General features: G+C 42.4%; 3 protein-coding genes across 3 annotated transcripts; all 3 read left to right on the forward strand.

Moving 5' to 3' along the window:
- Window positions 1-1,488: 1,488 nt before the first annotated feature.
- On the forward strand, window positions 1,489-7,832 carry LOC5518343 (proteasome activator complex subunit 3). The gene is made up of 12 exons (XM_032362885.2): window positions 1,489-1,648; window positions 1,857-1,889; window positions 1,957-2,019; window positions 2,434-2,526; window positions 3,826-3,886; window positions 3,977-4,005; window positions 4,273-4,338; window positions 4,888-4,956; window positions 5,467-5,534; window positions 5,740-5,794; window positions 5,879-5,965; window positions 6,548-7,832. Exons 1-12 carry the CDS (start codon window positions 1,634-1,636, stop codon window positions 6,626-6,628), a joined length of 720 nt encoding a protein of 239 aa, XP_032218776.2. The 5' UTR covers window positions 1,489-1,633; the 3' UTR covers window positions 6,629-7,832.
- Window positions 7,833-8,287: 455 nt separating this feature from the next.
- LOC5518344 (rhodopsin) lies at window positions 8,288-10,813 on the forward strand. The gene is made up of 3 exons (XM_001638192.3): window positions 8,288-9,088; window positions 9,896-10,097; window positions 10,518-10,813. Exons 1-3 carry the CDS (start codon window positions 8,294-8,296, stop codon window positions 10,607-10,609), a joined length of 1,089 nt encoding a protein of 362 aa, XP_001638242.1. The 5' UTR covers window positions 8,288-8,293; the 3' UTR covers window positions 10,610-10,813.
- Window positions 10,814-11,966: 1,153 nt separating this feature from the next.
- Window positions 11,967-17,902, forward strand: LOC5518345 (phospholipid phosphatase 2). Its single transcript, XM_048722305.1, has 6 exons — window positions 11,967-12,292; window positions 12,766-12,863; window positions 13,491-13,685; window positions 15,700-15,757; window positions 16,181-16,357; window positions 16,772-17,902. The coding sequence occupies exons 1-6, from the start codon at window positions 12,089-12,091 to the stop codon at window positions 16,898-16,900; spliced, it is 861 nt and encodes a 286-aa protein (XP_048578262.1). The 5' UTR covers window positions 11,967-12,088; the 3' UTR covers window positions 16,901-17,902.
- The last annotated feature ends 26 nt before the right edge of the window (window positions 17,903-17,928 follow it).

Here is a 17,928-nt window from a genome sequence, read left to right on the forward strand (position 1 = left end):
GAAGACTAGATGACATCTTCCCAGGTACGGGCCTGTAGCCTGAAGACGAGATGACATCTTCCCAGGTACGGGCCTGTAGCCTGAAGACTAGATGACATCTTCCCAGGTACGGGCCTGTAGCCTGAAGACGAGATGACATCTTCCCAGGTACGGGCCTGTAGCCTGAAGACTAGATGACATCTTCCTAGGTACGGGCCTGTAGCCTGCAGACTAGATGACATCTTCCTAGGTACGGGCCTGTAGCCTGAAGACTAGATGACATCTTCCCAGGTACGGGCCTGTAGCCTGAAGACTAGATGACATCTTCCTAGGTACGGGCCTGTAGCCTGAAGACTATATGACATCTTCCCAGGTACGGGCCTGTAGCCTGCAGACTAGATGACATCTTCCTAGGTACGGGCCTGTAGCCTGAAGACTAGATGACATCTTCCCAGGTACGGGCCTGTAGCCTGAAGACGAGATGACATCTTCCCAGGTACGGGCCTGTAGCCTGAAGACTAGATGACATCTTCCCAGGTACGGGCCTGTAGCCTGAAGACTAGATGACATCTTCCTAGGTACGGGCCTGTAGCCTGAAGACTAGATGACATCTTCCCAGGTACGGGCCTGTAGCCTGAAGACTAGATGACATCTTCCTAGGTACGGGCCTGTAGCCTGAAGACGAGATGACATCTTCCCAGGTACTGGCCTGTAGCCTGAAGACTAGATGACATCTTCCCAGGTACGGGCCTGTAGCCTGAAGACGAGATGACATCTTCCTAGGTACGGGCCTGTAGCCTGAAGACTAGATGACATCTTCCCAGGTACGGGCCTGTAGCCTGAAGACGAGATGACATCTTCCCAGGTACGGGCCTGTAGCCTGAAGACTAGATGACATCTTCCCAGGTACGGGCCTGTAGCCTGAAGACGAGATGACATCTTCCCAGGTACGGGCCTGTAGCCTGAAGACTAGATGACATCTTCCCAGGTACGGGCCTGTAGCCTGAAGACGAGATGACATCTTCCCAGGTACGGGCCTGTAGCCTGAAGACTAGATGACATCTTCCCAGGTACGGGCCTGTAGCCTGAAGACGAGATGACATCTTCCCAGCCAGCACAAAAAGGGGGGCTGCGGACCAGATCCGTTTTTTGCCCTTGAATTACCGACTCTTGCCAATTCCTCATTTGCTCGCTTGTCAATGTTGCTCTTATCTGCACCACTTAAGGTTATTGTAGTATTATGACATCAGTTGTGTTAGAGAGGCAATTTGGCAAATCATTTAAAATAAGGAGGAACAATAGGGGACCTTTAAGTCCCGTCAGAAAAGAAGTGTGCTCGATGGTGGTGACTACTCGAAGAACCGCGATGAAAATGAACCGCGTAAAAATCACAATAATATTCGTACTTGTCTTTAATACTAATGTAGTCTTGGTGAAGTTTCAAACCATTTGGGCTAGTGATTCTCGATATCGTTGTCGTGGGTTACCTGTGGTGGAGCCGCTTGCCAACTTCAGCGTAGGCTCATCTATGTCAGCGGCTGCCCTCGTGGTTTTTTAGCGGCATTCATTTTAGAATTTTTCAACATCGAATAAGTTAAGTCCTAAGACGAAAATTGAGTATAATTTTAATCTTTTCACAGAACATATTTGAATCATGCCTTCGGATAAGGTAAGTGCTCTATTTATCTCCAATCTCGACGCTAGAGGCTTTCAAAGTCTGTTCGTCATTTGATCATGCAAGCACGTTTAGTATGATACTTAATCTGCTGTTCTTTTCTTTCTATTTCTTGTAAGCTTATGTTACGTTGCTTTACCCTGTACTGTTATTGTGTTTCCCATTTTGGAGGGCTCACCTTGTACTTTCTATCTCGGTCTAGTTAGTAAAGTTTCACAAGGAGTTTAGTCAAGAGGTAAGCCGGCATGTTTCCATTTCTCCGATTCAAAGCATATTTACTAACTAGTTCTTGTTAAACTTAGGCAGAGGAAGTAGTCACCAAGTTCTTCCCGGAGCGAGTGACGGAACTCGATAACCTGCTCAAGGTACGTATTGAGATATCCTTGATACCTTGGATTTTGTGTTCATTTCCACGTGCAACTTGCGATTAAACAGGAAGTTGAGTTGATAACCCAAGTAGTAGGAATAGGTGAGGAGGCTTCCATGTAATTGCTGTCATTAAAATTTTATTGTATTTGCCCTCTCTAAAAAAAACACGCAAAAAACTGTAAGGACAGTGTTAGTACTGTACATACAGTAGGCGATGGAGAAACAGACCAGCACTCCCCCCCACCCCACCCCCCACCTTGTCAGACCTAGGGTATGAAAATAGATCATTCACTGTAAAAGAAAGGAAGGGAAAAAAGTTCATGTCACTTGCTAGCTATGTATTGAGCATATCCCCCTGTTTATGAAGTCCCTTCAGTCATAAAACTCTGATTTTGTCTTTTATATTTCAGTCTGGGATGTTTGCACTTAACAAGATCCCTAAAGTCCAAGCAGATTCTATTATCCCAATTTCACATCCTAATAGTGACCACAGCAATGACATAGTAAGTTTACTCCTGATAGTGACCACAGCAATGACATAGTAAGTTTACTCCTAATAGTGACCACAGCAATGACATAGTAAGTTTACTCCTGATAGTGACCACAGCAATGACATAGTAAGTTTACTCCTAATAGTGACCACAGCAATGACATAGTAAGTTTACTCCTGATAGTGACCACAGCAATGACATAGTAAGTTTACTCCTGATAGTGACCACAGCAATGGCATAGTAAGTTTACTCCTGATAGTGACCACATCAATGACATAGTAAGTTTACTCCTGATAGTGACCACATCAATGACATAGTAAGTTTACTCCTAATAGTGACCACAGCAATGACATAGTAAGTTTACTCCTGATAGTGACCACATCAATGACATAGTAAGTTTACTCCTGATAGTGACCACAGCAATGGCATAGTAAGTTTACTCCTAATAGTGACCACAGCAATGACATAGTAAGTTTACTCCTGATAGTGACCACAGCAATGACGTAGTAAGTTTACTCCTGATAGTGACCACAGCAATGGCATAGTAAGTTTACTCCTAATAGTGACCACAGCAATGGCATAGTAAATTAATGGTAGAAAATGTTAATTCTTTAATGGTTGCCTACTGGAAAGGCAGCTTTTGTGAAACATTACAACATTTTCGCTTCATATGTGATTTCAGCATGTATTGGAAATGATGTTTATCAGATGTTGACATCTGATAAAGCATGTAGCCAAAAATCATTGTGGTCGCTTACAAGAGCTTAAAAATAAAAAAAAATCTCAGTTGGTGGTTTGAAATTGTGGTCGTTAACTGAGCTGGTCACACCGATAAGTTAGTCGCTTACGAGAGCTTAGAATTACAGAGTTTGTGTGACAATTGAAGCTGGTAGCAAACAAGAGTGGTCACTCAGAGAGCTTCGACTGTATTTAGTTTCCACACTGCCACAGTCCAAAAATACCATCACATATATTATTTATATTTTTCGATTATTGGGTTTCCTGTGGTTTTTCAAAGAGCCTTTCCTAAACTTTGATTTTATGGGACTTTTGACATAAAGAAAACCCTCAATGAGTTTTTACTCAGCTTAAAAAGCTTTGGTTGCAATTACTTTAGGGTCGACCCTTTTTTAGCAAATTTGACCATCAATAAGTCATGCATGTGCTTGTTACAGTTGCCAAGGCAACAACAATTTGGAAGGCAAAAGGGCTTATGTGAAATCATTCTATAAAGTACAGCTTGCTGAATTTTAGATGTAATTTTGCATTAATTGTACATTCTACTAGCTTTTAAAGAAATCTTTTTTACAGCCACAGAATAAGAAGCGAAAGTTGTCAAATTCTGAACAGATAGAAAAGATGGCTGAGCTTGGTAAGATGATTACTTGGATACTTGGATTTTATTTCTCCACGTTTTTCTACCTGCATAATAGGCTAATCCTGTGCTTTCATTTGTTTTAAGTTGCTGTTGACCTTGTTCCTTGCAATAAGGTAAGATCTCAAATACCAGATTCATCTATTTTACAAGCAATTATTAGTAATATACCAAAGATTTTTGATGACAGGGAAGTATGACTAAAATAAAGGTGATCTTACAATGTTTTAAATTGTAATGAATCCAGGTTCCAAAAGTAATTGTGTTAATTCAATACTGGATTCAATACTTGTTATTAATAGGTGCTGTTTAAACACACAAAGAAAAACTAAGTTACAAGTTAGAGTTGTAAATGTGCTGTAAGATGTTTTTGTTAATTCCAGTTTGTCCAAGACATTATTGAATTACTCAAGCCCAAAATCCAAACTTTGATGGAGAAGTGTAACTTGGTAGGTGCATTTAACAATAAGATTTAATTTTGAAATAAGCCTCCCCTCATTTAGATGGCATCCATCATGTTACACATGGCAGCTGTCATGTTACTCATGGCAACTGTCATGTTACTCATGGCAACTGTCATGTTACTCATGGCAGCTGTCATGTTACTCATGGCAACTGTCATGTTACTCATGGCAACTGTCATGTTACTCATGGCAACTGTCATGTTACTCATGGCAGCTGTCATGTTACTCATGGCAGCTGTCATGTTACTCATGGCAGCTGTCATGTTACTCATGGCAACTGTCATGTTACTCATGGCAGCTGTCATGTTACTCATGGCAGCTGTCATGTTACTCATGGCAACTGTCATGTTACTCATGGCAACTGTCATGTTACTCATGGCCACTGTCATGTTACTCATGGCAACTGTCATGTTACTCGGGCCAAACCATCCTTTGGGAGAAAATATGCTTTGCCAGAATCTCTTTTGTATGTACCAACTAATCAAATAATAATTCCTTCAATAACCTATACATATCAAATCCTTTTAATCTCAGGTGAAAATGTGGATTCAACTTCTGATACCAAGGATTGAAGATGGAAACAACTTTGGTGTCTCTATACAGGTGATCATTACTTATATTCAGTACAACTGCTATCATCATCATCATCATCTAAATTTATGTGTTTACTTTATCATTCTTTATAAATTTGCTGAATTTGAAATAACAGGAGGAGGCTTTAAGTGAAGTACAACTGCTATCATCATCATCATCTAAATTTATGTGTTTACTTTATCTTTCTTTATCAATTTGCTTCATTTGAAATAACAGGAGGAGGCTTTAAGTGAAGTACAACTGCTATCATCATCATCATCTAAATTTATGTGTTTACTTTATCTTTCTTTATCAATTTGCTTCATTTGGAATAACAGGAGGAGGCTTTAAGTGAAGTACAACTGCTATCATCATCATCATCTAAATTTATGTGTTTACTTTATCTTTCTTTATAAATTTGCTTCATTTGAAATAACAGGAGGAGGCTTTAAGTGAAGTACAACTGCTATCATCATCATCATCTAAATTTATGTGTTTACTTTATCTTTCTTTATAAATTTGCTTCATTTGGAATAACAGGAGGAGGCTTTAAGTGAAGTTCAGAGAATCGAGGGAGAAGCAGCAACATTTCTGGATCAAATTGCAAGGTATCGATGTCTTAGCCGGACTTTATTAAAAAAAAGCATAATTTGTAAGCATTATATGTATCTTTTTTGAAATCAGGATATAAATCTTCAAAGATGTTAACCTTTTTGTGTTTCTGTCTTGTGTTTCTGTCTGTGTGCCTTTCTGTGAGCCTGTGAGTCTATTCTAAGTATCTCCGGTTTACTTGTTTACTTTTTTATCCTTTAGATACTATGTGACACGAGGGAAAGTTGTATCCAAAATTGTGAAATATCCACAACTTGTAAGTCCATGTGCTGTATTTGCTCGTCTCTCTGTTATCTGGTACTGTAGGAAGCACCCCAACACTGATCTTCTCTCATTACAGCAAGATTATCGGCAAGCTGTATTTGAGTTGGACGAGAAGGAGTTCATCAGCCTCAGACTTTGCTGCTGTGAACTGAGAAATCATTATGTAAGCAACGCTTTATTAGTCTTTTGTATTGTTTTTGTCAAAACTATAAACTCGACATAACGACAGTAAAATATCACCATGGCCATATCTCCACATTGGATAAGTCCACCCTAAACCTCCAAATAGCTTGTGGTGTCCCCCCCACCCCACCCCTATGAGTCTTGGGTGAACAGACGACAGCCACATTAGCCACTGCTTTTCACATTTGTGACCCTCCATGGGGAAATGTACACTATGGTTTTCCGTGCGAAGGCCCAAAATACGCGCCTAACGCACGGGATTTGTTTCCGTGCCCAAGGAATTTCTTTTCGTGCTCAGGGAATTTCTTTCCGTGCCCACGGAATTTCTTTCGCAATTTCACTATTGCGCAAAGCCATAGTGTAAGTTTTCCATGGAGGGTCACATTTAGTTAGGAAAATTACTTCAACAAAACATTGTACATTTGATTTATATGCATTATCTTTTGTCCGAGCCATATGTTTTGTTTTAAAGCTTTGAGTTTTATAGAGTTGGATAGAGGTTGTTATTTAGCTGAGAAGCTTTGGCTTTTTCTGTAATATTATTTGTGTTGTTCATTCACAGCTTATTCTCCATGACACCATTACCAAGAACATGGAAAAGATCAAGAAACCTCGCTCTAATAACGTGGATTCTTTGTATTGAGCCCTCTACTTCACCTCAGACAATTGACAGGGTTTTACTCATATGTAAGATTATGTACAAAGGCAAATCACTGCATGGGTTGGGGGGCGCACAAGCCCCACACATCACTATGGGCTGATCTAAGAGCAAGAGAAAAAAAGGCCAGTAGTAGCTATCTATTTATTGGAAGAATAGTTAGGCTTAATTGATTTTTGTATCAATATTTGATTTTTAATGTTCAATATCAGTGGGCTTGTCGAAAGAGGCCTTGACTAGAGGTTATTATTTGTAGGCCTGGATCGTACACTTATTCCAAAATACGTTTTTAGAGCAAAACGCGAATGAAAAATGGCGCAGTTCTAAGACCAATCGCTTTGTATTCTTACTATTTGTAAGAATAAAGATGATAAATAAACCTATCGCCTGATTTATCTTTTTTTCTGCATTTAGTAAAAATATGACCCGTATTTTCATATATTTTTTTTATAGCCGAACTGCCATTTGCGCTGCCAACGTACTTTGAAACAGGTGTATATCCAACTTTGGCTGTGGATCTGACGTTAAGGGCGCGTTTTTTCCTATCATTCTGAAATGCGAATGGTTGATGTCAAAAACAGTCACACAACACTGACGAGTCACGGAACACTTGTTTTTAATATCTATAGCGTTGAGGTACGGTAAAACGAGCAGCAAATTCGTACAACTTTTGTGGCAGCACTGCTGCAAAAAAAAGTTCGTAAGTGACGTTGCTTGTATTACTACCGGCGCGCCAACTTTTGTCGCAGCAATTTTTTTGTTGCAAGTTAAAAAAGTTTGCGGCAAATGCTGCCACAAAAGCTGTACGATTTTGCTGCTCGTATTGCGGTACCTTTACGAGCTAGGCGCGAGGATGAAGCACAGCTGCGTCACGCAAGACAGGCGTTACGCAAATGGTCTAAGCTTGTCTGTACATCATCCATTCACAATGCTTTTTCGTTAAAGTTTGATTAGTATTGTTTGTGAGTTCTGGTTTCCCTGTGCCCAACAAACAATAGAAAAAAACGGAAGGGGAGCTGGGATATCGGGCCGAGCCATCACCTGTTTCTTCTTAGGATACTGTATACTATGTTCTTTTCTTTGTCAGTTATATTTCCTTTTTTTTTTTAGATTTTCTCGCTGGACATTATATAAACTAATGTATTAATCTCAACAAGTATTTTAGAAATAAAGCAGAATTATCTATTAATCGCTCATTTCATTTAACGAATTATTGTTGTCGCCCCTTGAGGGCACCATGTTCAATCATCTCCCCTAACACCCAGCATCGAATTCTCACATTAGTTTGTTTAGTTATTCTAATATAAAAATAGCCTGCGTAGCGGATTGAAGGGTAGGGCCAAACATAACAACGGTTTTGATTATGCGATAATCCTATGAGTTTTATGAGTTTTCCTCGTTATCTTGGCAAATGTGGGTTTAATTGGCTTGCCTCCTCGGTCAATTGGGAGCGTGCAGAGGCGGTACTCCAGATGAAAATTGACGGAAGTGCTTTTGACCGTGGACTAAGGTTCATTTGGCATAATTGACCATCCACCCGTTACTATTGGCCGAGCGCTTGAAGATGAGGCGTTAAAGTGCTCATCTATATTCCTCTGAGGTTTTCCTTTAAATTTTGTGCGAAGCATCCATGTGACATTTCAGATCATAATGAATGTGACTAAAACACAAAAGACAGAGCTCTCGCTTAACGTCCATTCTAATATCCAAGTTGACGTTTCTGGAATACTGACGATAATTCTGGAGGCGATGACTTTCCTCTGTAATATCTTGCCGGCTTGCGCTGTTTTCCAGCCAAACTTTTCTCGCGAGCGCACCATCACAGATTGCTTCATCGGTGCACTCGCTTTGAACGATCTTGTGTCGGTCGCTGTTCCACTATCCGTAGGGATTCCCACGCTCTGGAGGAAGAAATGGGTCGGTTCTCGACTTAGCTGCGAGTTGTACCAAGCAAGCACCGTGTGGTTTCAGTTGAACGCGATGATGTTAGTGACGGCGATGTCATGTGATCGCTTTTTCAGCCTCAAACCGTTGGCTTATCAAAGAGATGATAAAAAGAAGCGTTCCCGGTTGTTTATTCTTATCTGTAGTATAAGTGGCGGGGCTCTCCTGATCTCATTGCTTCCCATCTTGGGCTTGGGAAACACCGGAGTTCGTAAGTCCGGGTTATTAACTTATTGCCCCTGCATACTCATCATCAAGCCGACCAGCACGAAAGAGAATATTTTCCCTGTAGTTCTTCTACTCCTGGGCTACTCTACTTTTATCAGCGTATCTTTTTGTAACTTTACCGTGTTAAGACTGCTTTCGAGTTTCAAGACGAGGTGGAAGCGACGGGAGCTTATTGCTGGTCGAGCAAGACAAGACCGCCGTGATGTGGCCGCTTGCGCTAAACTTGTCGGCGTGCTGGCCCTTCTATTTTACTTGACGTGGACTCCCGCGATGGTGAGTGTTAAATAATTACAAAAGGAGATCTCAATAAGGGAATATGTTTATAACAAGGGATGATATATTTGATTAAATATCGTTGAAGATAAACGGTTCCGGGTGCGAGACTAAGTGTTGTTCTCGTATCCTTTTTTACCAATCAGCCGCCATTTACATGGAATTATGCTTCCTTTATTTTTTTCAGTTCCCTGCAGTCCTGAGATAAGGTTATTAGCATTGAAAGTTTGAGGGACATTGGTTGGGACAGAGGGTTCGTAGGAATCGCACAATTCTATTAAACATGGAAATAAAAAAGTTTGAATTCAGATATTTAAATATAGATCATGAGGGTTTAGTGTTGGTTGCGGTGCTTTTTATATGCTCACAATATACATAACTTCCCCACTTTAGTTTTTTTTCTCAGCTTGAATAAACGAATGTTATATTTTTGCCTCAGAAAAAAAAGACAACAAAATAACAGATAACATAACAAGCCTTTGGGGGCAAATTTTGAATTTCTTGCCCTTGATTGTTTTCTTGAGTTTAATTTCATATTTTCATTCCATTGAACTTCCCTGGAGATTGCCCTGATATATTTCGAACCCTCGATAATTCGAACCCTTGGTAACTTTGGTCCTCAATGGGCTCACGTATTCAAAATCTACAGATCTGATGAAGCTTGTTGTTCACGTGGCTTGGTTGACTATCATATCGCGGCTTATCCCATCCCCGCGCTCTCTTTCGCTTTTCCATCTCCAGTACTAGATCGTGCAACTCAACTGACTCGATAATCAGCTGCTCATGCAGACGTCTTTTGATTCCCAGGTTCTATTAACACTGAATCAAACAAGAAGAGAAGTGAACGAGATCACGGCCGTGTATGCATTCACCAGCCTGACCATCAACTCACTGGCGCACCCTCTCGTCTACGGCATATTTAGCGCCCAGTTTAGACAGCGCTATCAGCAGCTTGTATCCCCACTTCTCAGGTTACAGCAGCGATGTTGGTTTTCCGCCAAAAGAGCCGGTCAGTGACATGACCGTCTTTATAGACTGTATGTACTCTTTTGTCCGTTTGCCCGCGCTTAACCGTCGGTGCTCTTGTTCGTGACTGTTGATGTTGTTGTTGGTGACTATTGGTGTTGTTGCTGGTGACTTTGGTGTTGTTGTTGTTGTTGTTGTTGTTGTTGTTGTTGCTGGTGACTGTTGTTGTTGTTGTTGTTGTTGGTGGTGGTGGTGGTGGTGGTGGTGGTGGTGGTGACTGTTGATGTTGTTGCTGGTGACTGTTGTTGTTGTTGTTGTTGTTGTTGTTGGTGGTGGTGGTGGTGGTGCTGGTGACTGTTGATGTTGTTGTTGTTGACCTCTTCCTCTCGGTCTTGCAGGTTTCTCGTACTGTTTAGCTGTTTATGTTGTTGTTGTTGTTGACCTTTTTCTCTCGATCTTGTAGGTTCCTCTTGTTGTTCAGCTTCAGGCGCCAGTGCGAGGATGAAGAAAGCGAGACTTCGACTACGAGCGCGCATGCGTGAAACAGCCATCTAATCCTACCGCTGCCCAAAGACCTCCTTATGTCAGAAGCAGTGGAAACTGAGACTTACCAATTGTTGTTATTTGTTTTGAGTGTTCTCCTTTAGGGGAGCTTTGAGATGCCGTGAATATTAACGCCGACCTCTGGTCGTAGCGTCACGTTGACCACCCTTAGTAGCCTTCGCTGCTGAAGGTTGCTTTGAATAAAAAAAACTACTTTCCGTCTATGTCTGCTAATTGTTTACATTCGATCGTCGGCCCTAGCTTGAGCTGTTTATGAAATCTTTGTACGCGGATCCGCTAAGAGCACAAGCGCAGCACGGCCATGCGCAATCAGCAAAAGTGGGGTGTAAGCTTTTTATTTACTTTTCCACTTTTTCTCATAGATCGCTCATTACTCCTCCAAAACATTACTCAGCCAAAACAGTCACAGAACCCAAACCACACCGGTGACATGATTGTAACTTTGCTATTTTTGATTTATTTCTGTCTGTATATAACAATTGGACTGGCACACTAGCATAGATGTATTTGTTTTCTAGCTCTAAGAAATTAGCACTTTTTGGGGGGATATTTGCGTGGTTTGTAGTCAAGTGTCCTGGAAGGCGACCAATGAACAAGCTTTACTTCATAAAACAGATAAAGAAAGTAGTCACTCCGTCGCTCTACCTGTATAAGCAAGGGGCAGAGACGGGTTGCGGAGCACGTGGGCAGTAAATAGCCGCGAGATCAGATACCAAAAAAAGATTGGAACTCAAAAAGATGAATTCATTTCATCAACAGAAAGAGCTCAGGCCGCCCGTTATTAAGCGCGTGCTAATGGATGCCTTAAAAATTGTCCATTGTACAATCGCTGAAAAAGAAACAACAAGCATTCTATAAATCTGACAGTAATTTATTTTAAAGCGATAATCTCTATTTACTTTTCTGGGCTGTGACACGGGTCCCGTATTTTAAGGCGACACTAATCTCTTTTACCTTAAAAATAATTCCTTGCCGCTTTATCTCCCCTCGCTTGATTAGAGTTGCTGTGAAGGTGCGTGCTTGAACGTACTAAGAGACGCGGGCAAACAAGGTCCATATTTTCCCCTGGGCCACCTTACACTTAACGGTATGTCAACCATCGCTCAATCATCGCTAAAAGACAACAAAGCTGGCCGTGGACCTCAAAGCCTCATCCTGACACAACAAACTATACATCATCCAATATTGTGTAAGCCGGCCAAACAGCAATAGAAAACTTCTGCTTGTGGCAACAGAGACAAAGTTGCTCTTCTCCGCGATTTGATTTACGGTAACTCAATATGCTGTGTTTTAAGTAGCGTTGTAATTAAATTTAGTAAAGATTCCTTTATATCTGTTATCGGCTAAATAAATAAACGGTTTTTGTGGGCGAGTCACGTAAGGGCATCAGTGAAGCCTTGTAGCTTTGCGGCCCTATTTGTGATCGCCTCTGGTCCCACATCGGCAGCTAATCGCTATCATCCCTCCGCCATGGCTAAGTGTACATCATACTGTGCTCTAGATGTCGCGGGGTTTTTGCTTTTATTTGTGCTCGAAGGACTGTTATGGTTTGGCGTAGTTCCACCGTTAAAGCGAACAGTGTACTGTCACGACCAGACGATACAGCAGCCGCTCAGACCACAGACTATCAGCATCGTGGCTTTGTTGGTCATCGTTTTCGCTATAGCCGCACTGGTCAGTAGAATGATACACTTTATTGGAGCGATTTTCACACCGCAATTAAACGGGATTACGATATCGAGGGTCTTTAATTCAAGCCAGATATCCTGTCTAAAGAGATCTTCGAATATGTTGAGATTTAGACGAGCTGGTCGCTGTTGTGTGGTTAGATTACCGGGCTTGCTGCTTGGTCTGAGCGGCTTAACTTCCTATGTGTTAGAACCCCGTCGGCTACAGATCACAGCTCTTTTTACATAGGACACGACTAATTGCTTTTTGGGGAATAAATGTTTTATGCCTCTGTTAGAACAAAGTCGTTTCGCTGACGTTTCGAACAAAAACTGTTTTTTAGGCTCAAAACATACCATTTTTCAACCTTGTGTTAATGTATTTCCCTAATCCCACCACACCTATGCAGACTTCCTAGTTGTTCTACAGCCTGTCTGTAGTATTTCCAGTCTGACCATTATTGCTAATTTGCCCACCAGATTATCGTGGTGGAAATCTTGTTTAAGAGAAACCAAGATAAACACAACGAGGAGGTGCTGAAGTTCGCATGTTTACCTCTCAGGCCCTGGCACAGAAGGTAACCTTATCTTTTATGTAGGGGTAACCTATACACCTAATTTATAGGTTACCCCAATAACCTATACACCGTCTGTCCCGTGCTACTTTACGCCTAGTACTACTTGTAATGTTGTCACCATGGCAATGTCTCAATTATTCCATATTTGGTAGGCCCCCATGTTTGTGTACGAGCAGTCGTGAGCAACTAAGTAAAACGAGTGGACGTAACTCAGTCTCTGCGTATTTGTTTATCCCACTCTAACCATGCAAGAACGCCACACTACTTGTTTGCTGTGTAGGCTCGGGATACCTAGTGGTTTACGGGCTTTAGGATAGTAGCATCCCCTGATCTAACTGGAGCCCGCGAGAAGTTCCTTTGAGGCCGCCAATACTTGCAAGTCACTCGCTCCCTCAAACGCGCCGGGGACTAGGGACAATCTTGTAAATACTTGTATGTTAGCCAGCATTTTAGCGCTAAAAAAGTCTATGGGTAGTTGGGACGACCTTGTTTTTCCCTTTAGATAAAAAAAATTATCACGTTTTCGTAAATTCCATTTCTAGTTCTACTCGTTCCTAGTTCCACTCGTCCCTAGTCATACTCTTCCTTGGGTTGAGTCATTAAATGACGTCATGCCTTGTTTTCTAGACTTTTGTTCATCACAGCTATGTACTTCTATGGGGGAACAGTCGGCATGTTTTTTACCGATCTGGTCAAACGCATGGTAGGGCGTCTGCGGCCAAACTTCCTGGCAATATGCACACCCCATGCCCACCTGAACTGCACACAACCAATAAGCGACTCTGACTGCACAGGCGACCCCTTTTGGATCTCCCAGGGAAGGTTGGTGTATAGAATACATGCATGAAACCTCTCGGGGTTGGTTGTTTTACTAGCAAGCATTTTTGTCCTTTTTCTGTGCACCCGGGTTAGAACGGTGAGCCTGTGCTCGGTACTTCACTTTATTTCTTTAGAATTATTCATTGCTCTAGAGAATTCCCTTATCTTGAATCTTGAATGTCGTAGTAAACATTATATCTGTATTGAATAATGACAAATAAAGATATCAGAAAAGGGGTGAGCAAAGGGAAGCAAGGGTGAGCAAGGAATATGGACTTGACCGAAAAACTGAGAACTGGGGTGAGCAAAGGGAAGCAAGGGTGAGCAAGGAATATGGACTTGACCGAAAAACTGAGAAGGTATTGTATTAAAAACACTGACACTTTGTAATAAACTAGAAATTCCGTTTTTTCAAAGCTTGAGTGTGAAAGGTCTTCCATAGATTTTTGTTGCCATATTTTTTTATTCTTGGCGCCATATTTTTCCATTCTGAAAGGAGATCCGAATTAAATTTCAGGTCGGTAATATTAACGTGATCGTTATTGTAAACAATAATAGGAACTAAACATAACGAATCTGTCTGTAAAACTATGTATTGACAAATACTACAATGAAAATCCTTGGGTGCGTCGGATTTCATAACAAAGTGCGTCAGCTTTTTTATAACAATGATTTATGGTTTTTGACTCAGACTCTAGAATCTGAAATGCTCCTAGGAAATTCGAGGTGAGTAGCTTGCGAGAGGTTATAATCACAGTTTTTTTTTAAACCTTAGAACACAAAACATCTTAGATTGAGTGGATTTCAATGTAGCTTGCTTTTGTTCTTCTCGGCACAAAAATGTCATATGCACGTGCGTGACTGGACAAAAGGCGCCTCTGGTACCCAGGGTATAGTGTGCTGCACATGATGACAAATCACTTCATTACCATGGCAACACACCCATTCCCAAGAGACGCAAGCGCGAAAAAGACCCCGATATTTTTCAGTGTACATCTCAGCGAGCTGTGCGTGGCGTAACCGACTAAGACAGGGCTGGGATCCTGGTTATTGCCTCCCCATTAATGCGCGGGTACCTCAGGTTCCTTTGTGTTGTACAGTTCGCTAGATAGCGGTGCTGGGGCCGAAATCCAGCTTAGCCGTAAAGCTTTATGCTGCCATACGTTGTTTCAGCGCATGTCTGGAAGTATGGTCTATTTTTTCTCATTTAACCTGATCTGGACGAGGTTCGAATCTCGGTCATGTCCTCGAATTTTTTTTTTCACTGTTTACCAGTTACAATTCCATTTTCTTGCTCATCCTTGCTCATCCCGGTTCTCAGGTTTCGGTCATTTCCATATTCCTTGCTCTTCCTCGCTTTCCTTTTCTCATCCCTATTCGGATATCTTTTATTTGTATTTAATTAATACAGATAAAACGTTTACTACGACATTCAATATTGATAATAAGATAAAGAAACTCCCAAGATCGAAGAATCCTAAAGGAATACAGTACGGTACCGAGCACAGGCTCACCGTTTAAACCAGGGTGCACACAAATAAAAGCGAAAAAAAAAACGCAAGCCGGTATAAAACCTCTCCCAGGTAGGTCGGTGTTTAATCCCGGTATAAAACCTCTTCCATGGAAGGTTGGTGTGTTTAATGCCGGTATAAAACCTCTTCCATGTAGGTTGGTGTTTAATGCCTGTATAAAACCTCTCCCAGGTAGGTTGGTGTTTAATGCCTGTATAAAAACTCTCCCAGGTAGGTTGGTGTTTAATGCCTGTATAAAACCTCTCCCAGGTAGGTTGGTGTTTAATGCCTGTATAAAACCTCTCCCAGGTAGGTTGGTGTTTAATGCCTGTATAAAACCTCTTCCATGGAAAGTTGGTGTTTAATGCCTGTATAAAACCTCTTCCATGGAATTTGGTGTTTAATGCCTGTATAAAACCTTTTACATGGAAAGTTGGTGAATGCTTGTATTAAACCTATTAGGTCTCTTAAGGAAAGGTTAGTATTATATTTTTTTTTCCTTTCAGGACTTCTTTTCCCTCTGGCCATTCTTCCATCATAACGTTTTGCGCCGTGTTTTTTGCGGTAAGTTTTGCGCGGCCGCTGCTAAGGGCCCTCCCCCTGCTAAGGCCCCTCCCCCTGCTAAGGCCCCTCCCCTGCTAAGGCCCCTCCCCCTACTAAGGCCCCTCCCCTGCTAAGGCCCCTCCCCCTGCTAAGGGCCCTCCCCCTGCTAAGGCCCCTCCCCCTGCTAAGGCCCCTCCCCTGCTAAGGCCCCTCCCCCTGCTAAGGCCCCTCCCCCTGCTAAGGCCCCTCCCCCTGCTAAGGCCCCTCCCCCTGCTAAGGCCCCTCCCCTGCTAAGGCCCCTCCCCCTACTAAGGCCCCTCCCCCTGCTAAGGCCCCTCCCCCTGCTAAGGCCCCTCCCCCTGCTACGGCCCCTCCCCCTGCTAAGGCCCCTCCCCCTGCTAAGGCCCCTCCCCCTGCTAAGCCCTACTTCTCTTCTCTATCCAGCTTTACGTAGAAACACGTATCCGCACGAGGCGCACTGCTCTGCTCAAGCCTTGTGTGCAGATTCTCGCCCTCGGGCTGGCAGTATTCGTGTCCATGTCACGTGTTTATGACTTCTACCATCACGTGACTGACGTGCTGGCCGGAATGGCGATTGGTGCTACTGTTGCCGTCTACATAGTAAGTATCCCATCATGCTCCACGATGCTGGGACTACAAGGTTGTAGGTCTCCGCAGGCAAATACTTTCCTAGTGAAGTCGGCCTGATATCGGCCAGCGTCTGGCCTGTGTCTCCCATCAATTATCGCTAGGGCTGTTTGCACGGGGTTTCAGGCTGCACCCCCCCCCCCCCCCCCCCCCTCCTTTTAGCAGCCAAAAATACAGTAAATGTATGAAACTACCTAAAATACAGAAAAAAAATGCCTCGAAAGTCCCTTTTGGGCCCCCTCCCGTTCAAAATCCTGGCTACGCCGCTGGGCTGGGAGTGTCACCCGACAGGGCGCGGCGCGCTTTATTTTACCTGCTTTAGCAAGCACGCCTGTTTGATGTAAGACATGTGCAAAGTAGATCTTCAAATACCTTTTTTTTTCATAGGTTTTGAAACCCCTTGAATTGTTTGATCAATCTGACCCCGCCAGATGTCAACATGGAAAAAATAACAATTACCTGACAGAGTGCGCGCCATACGACGAAAACACGGCACCACTGGAACATCAAGTTTAGAGACACATCAAACACTACGTGTTTCGAAATGCGCACATTCAAGCTTAAAGGGGACATGTCATCCGCTACGCATTTATTGAGCGCATGTAGTTTTCGCAAAGGCTTAAATTTCCCGATGTTTCAAGTGGGGGGCTCTTTTCGTATCCTATTGTTTCATCAGAGCGGCTCTACCCCCCTAGATCCGCTCGTGTTTATCGCCTGGATTCTGTGAGTGGCCTAGCAACGGATGAAAATAGACACAAGTTTTTGCGTGGGGTCTTGACTCCCGCGTGCCGAGCTAAACGTAAGAAACCATATTATCATTCTTTCAAAAAATAAAATATAGCGCTTCATTCCTGCAAGAAGCAAGTGAAAAAATAACCCAAAAAATGGCCAAAGCCCAGCAACAATAAAATGCCCTGTATTACTATAACCAGAAAAGTTAGTGCCACCACAGCTTTTCAAATGTTTTTTTTTTTGTAAATTTAGCTTACTTATAGCTGTATGGTTGATCATGAATGGAAAAAGACAATGAGAAAGCCTCCTTCCGCGCTCCTCAGTGGAAGAATGCCGGACCATGTACTGGCCGATAAAGAAGGAGCTACGCTAAATCCACCTGATTTTATTTTGACGACTGAGTGACAGGAGAGGAGGAAATTGAACGTGTAAGCCTTGGCTAAAAAGTACACTCTAATTTTCTTCAAAATCATCACCCAAAATCCCGTCGATATACCTGTCCCTTAGTCCCATTAAACGACATGTTGCCAATCTTTCTAGATTTTCACGTGATCTTACAGTAATCTAATGATGGACTAACCCCCTCCCTATGTAAGAACAATTATTCCATCGTATTCGTATAGCACGTGTACATAGTTTTCCCTTGAATCCTTCGATGTGTGCGAATCTCAAGCAAAACTCTCCCTCGTTGAAGAGATGTCTATCTGAAATGTAATCCCCTGGGCCACTGTAATGACCGTAAGCCCGCTAAATTGACAAATCACTTGAATAAAAAGTGCCGAACAAGCTGTCGTTCTATTGTTTGGTGCAAT

This window comes from Nematostella vectensis, chromosome 2, assembly GCF_932526225.1.
Source record: "Nematostella vectensis chromosome 2, jaNemVect1.1, whole genome shotgun sequence".
NCBI classification, from domain to species: domain Eukaryota; kingdom Metazoa; phylum Cnidaria; class Anthozoa; order Actiniaria; family Edwardsiidae; genus Nematostella; species Nematostella vectensis.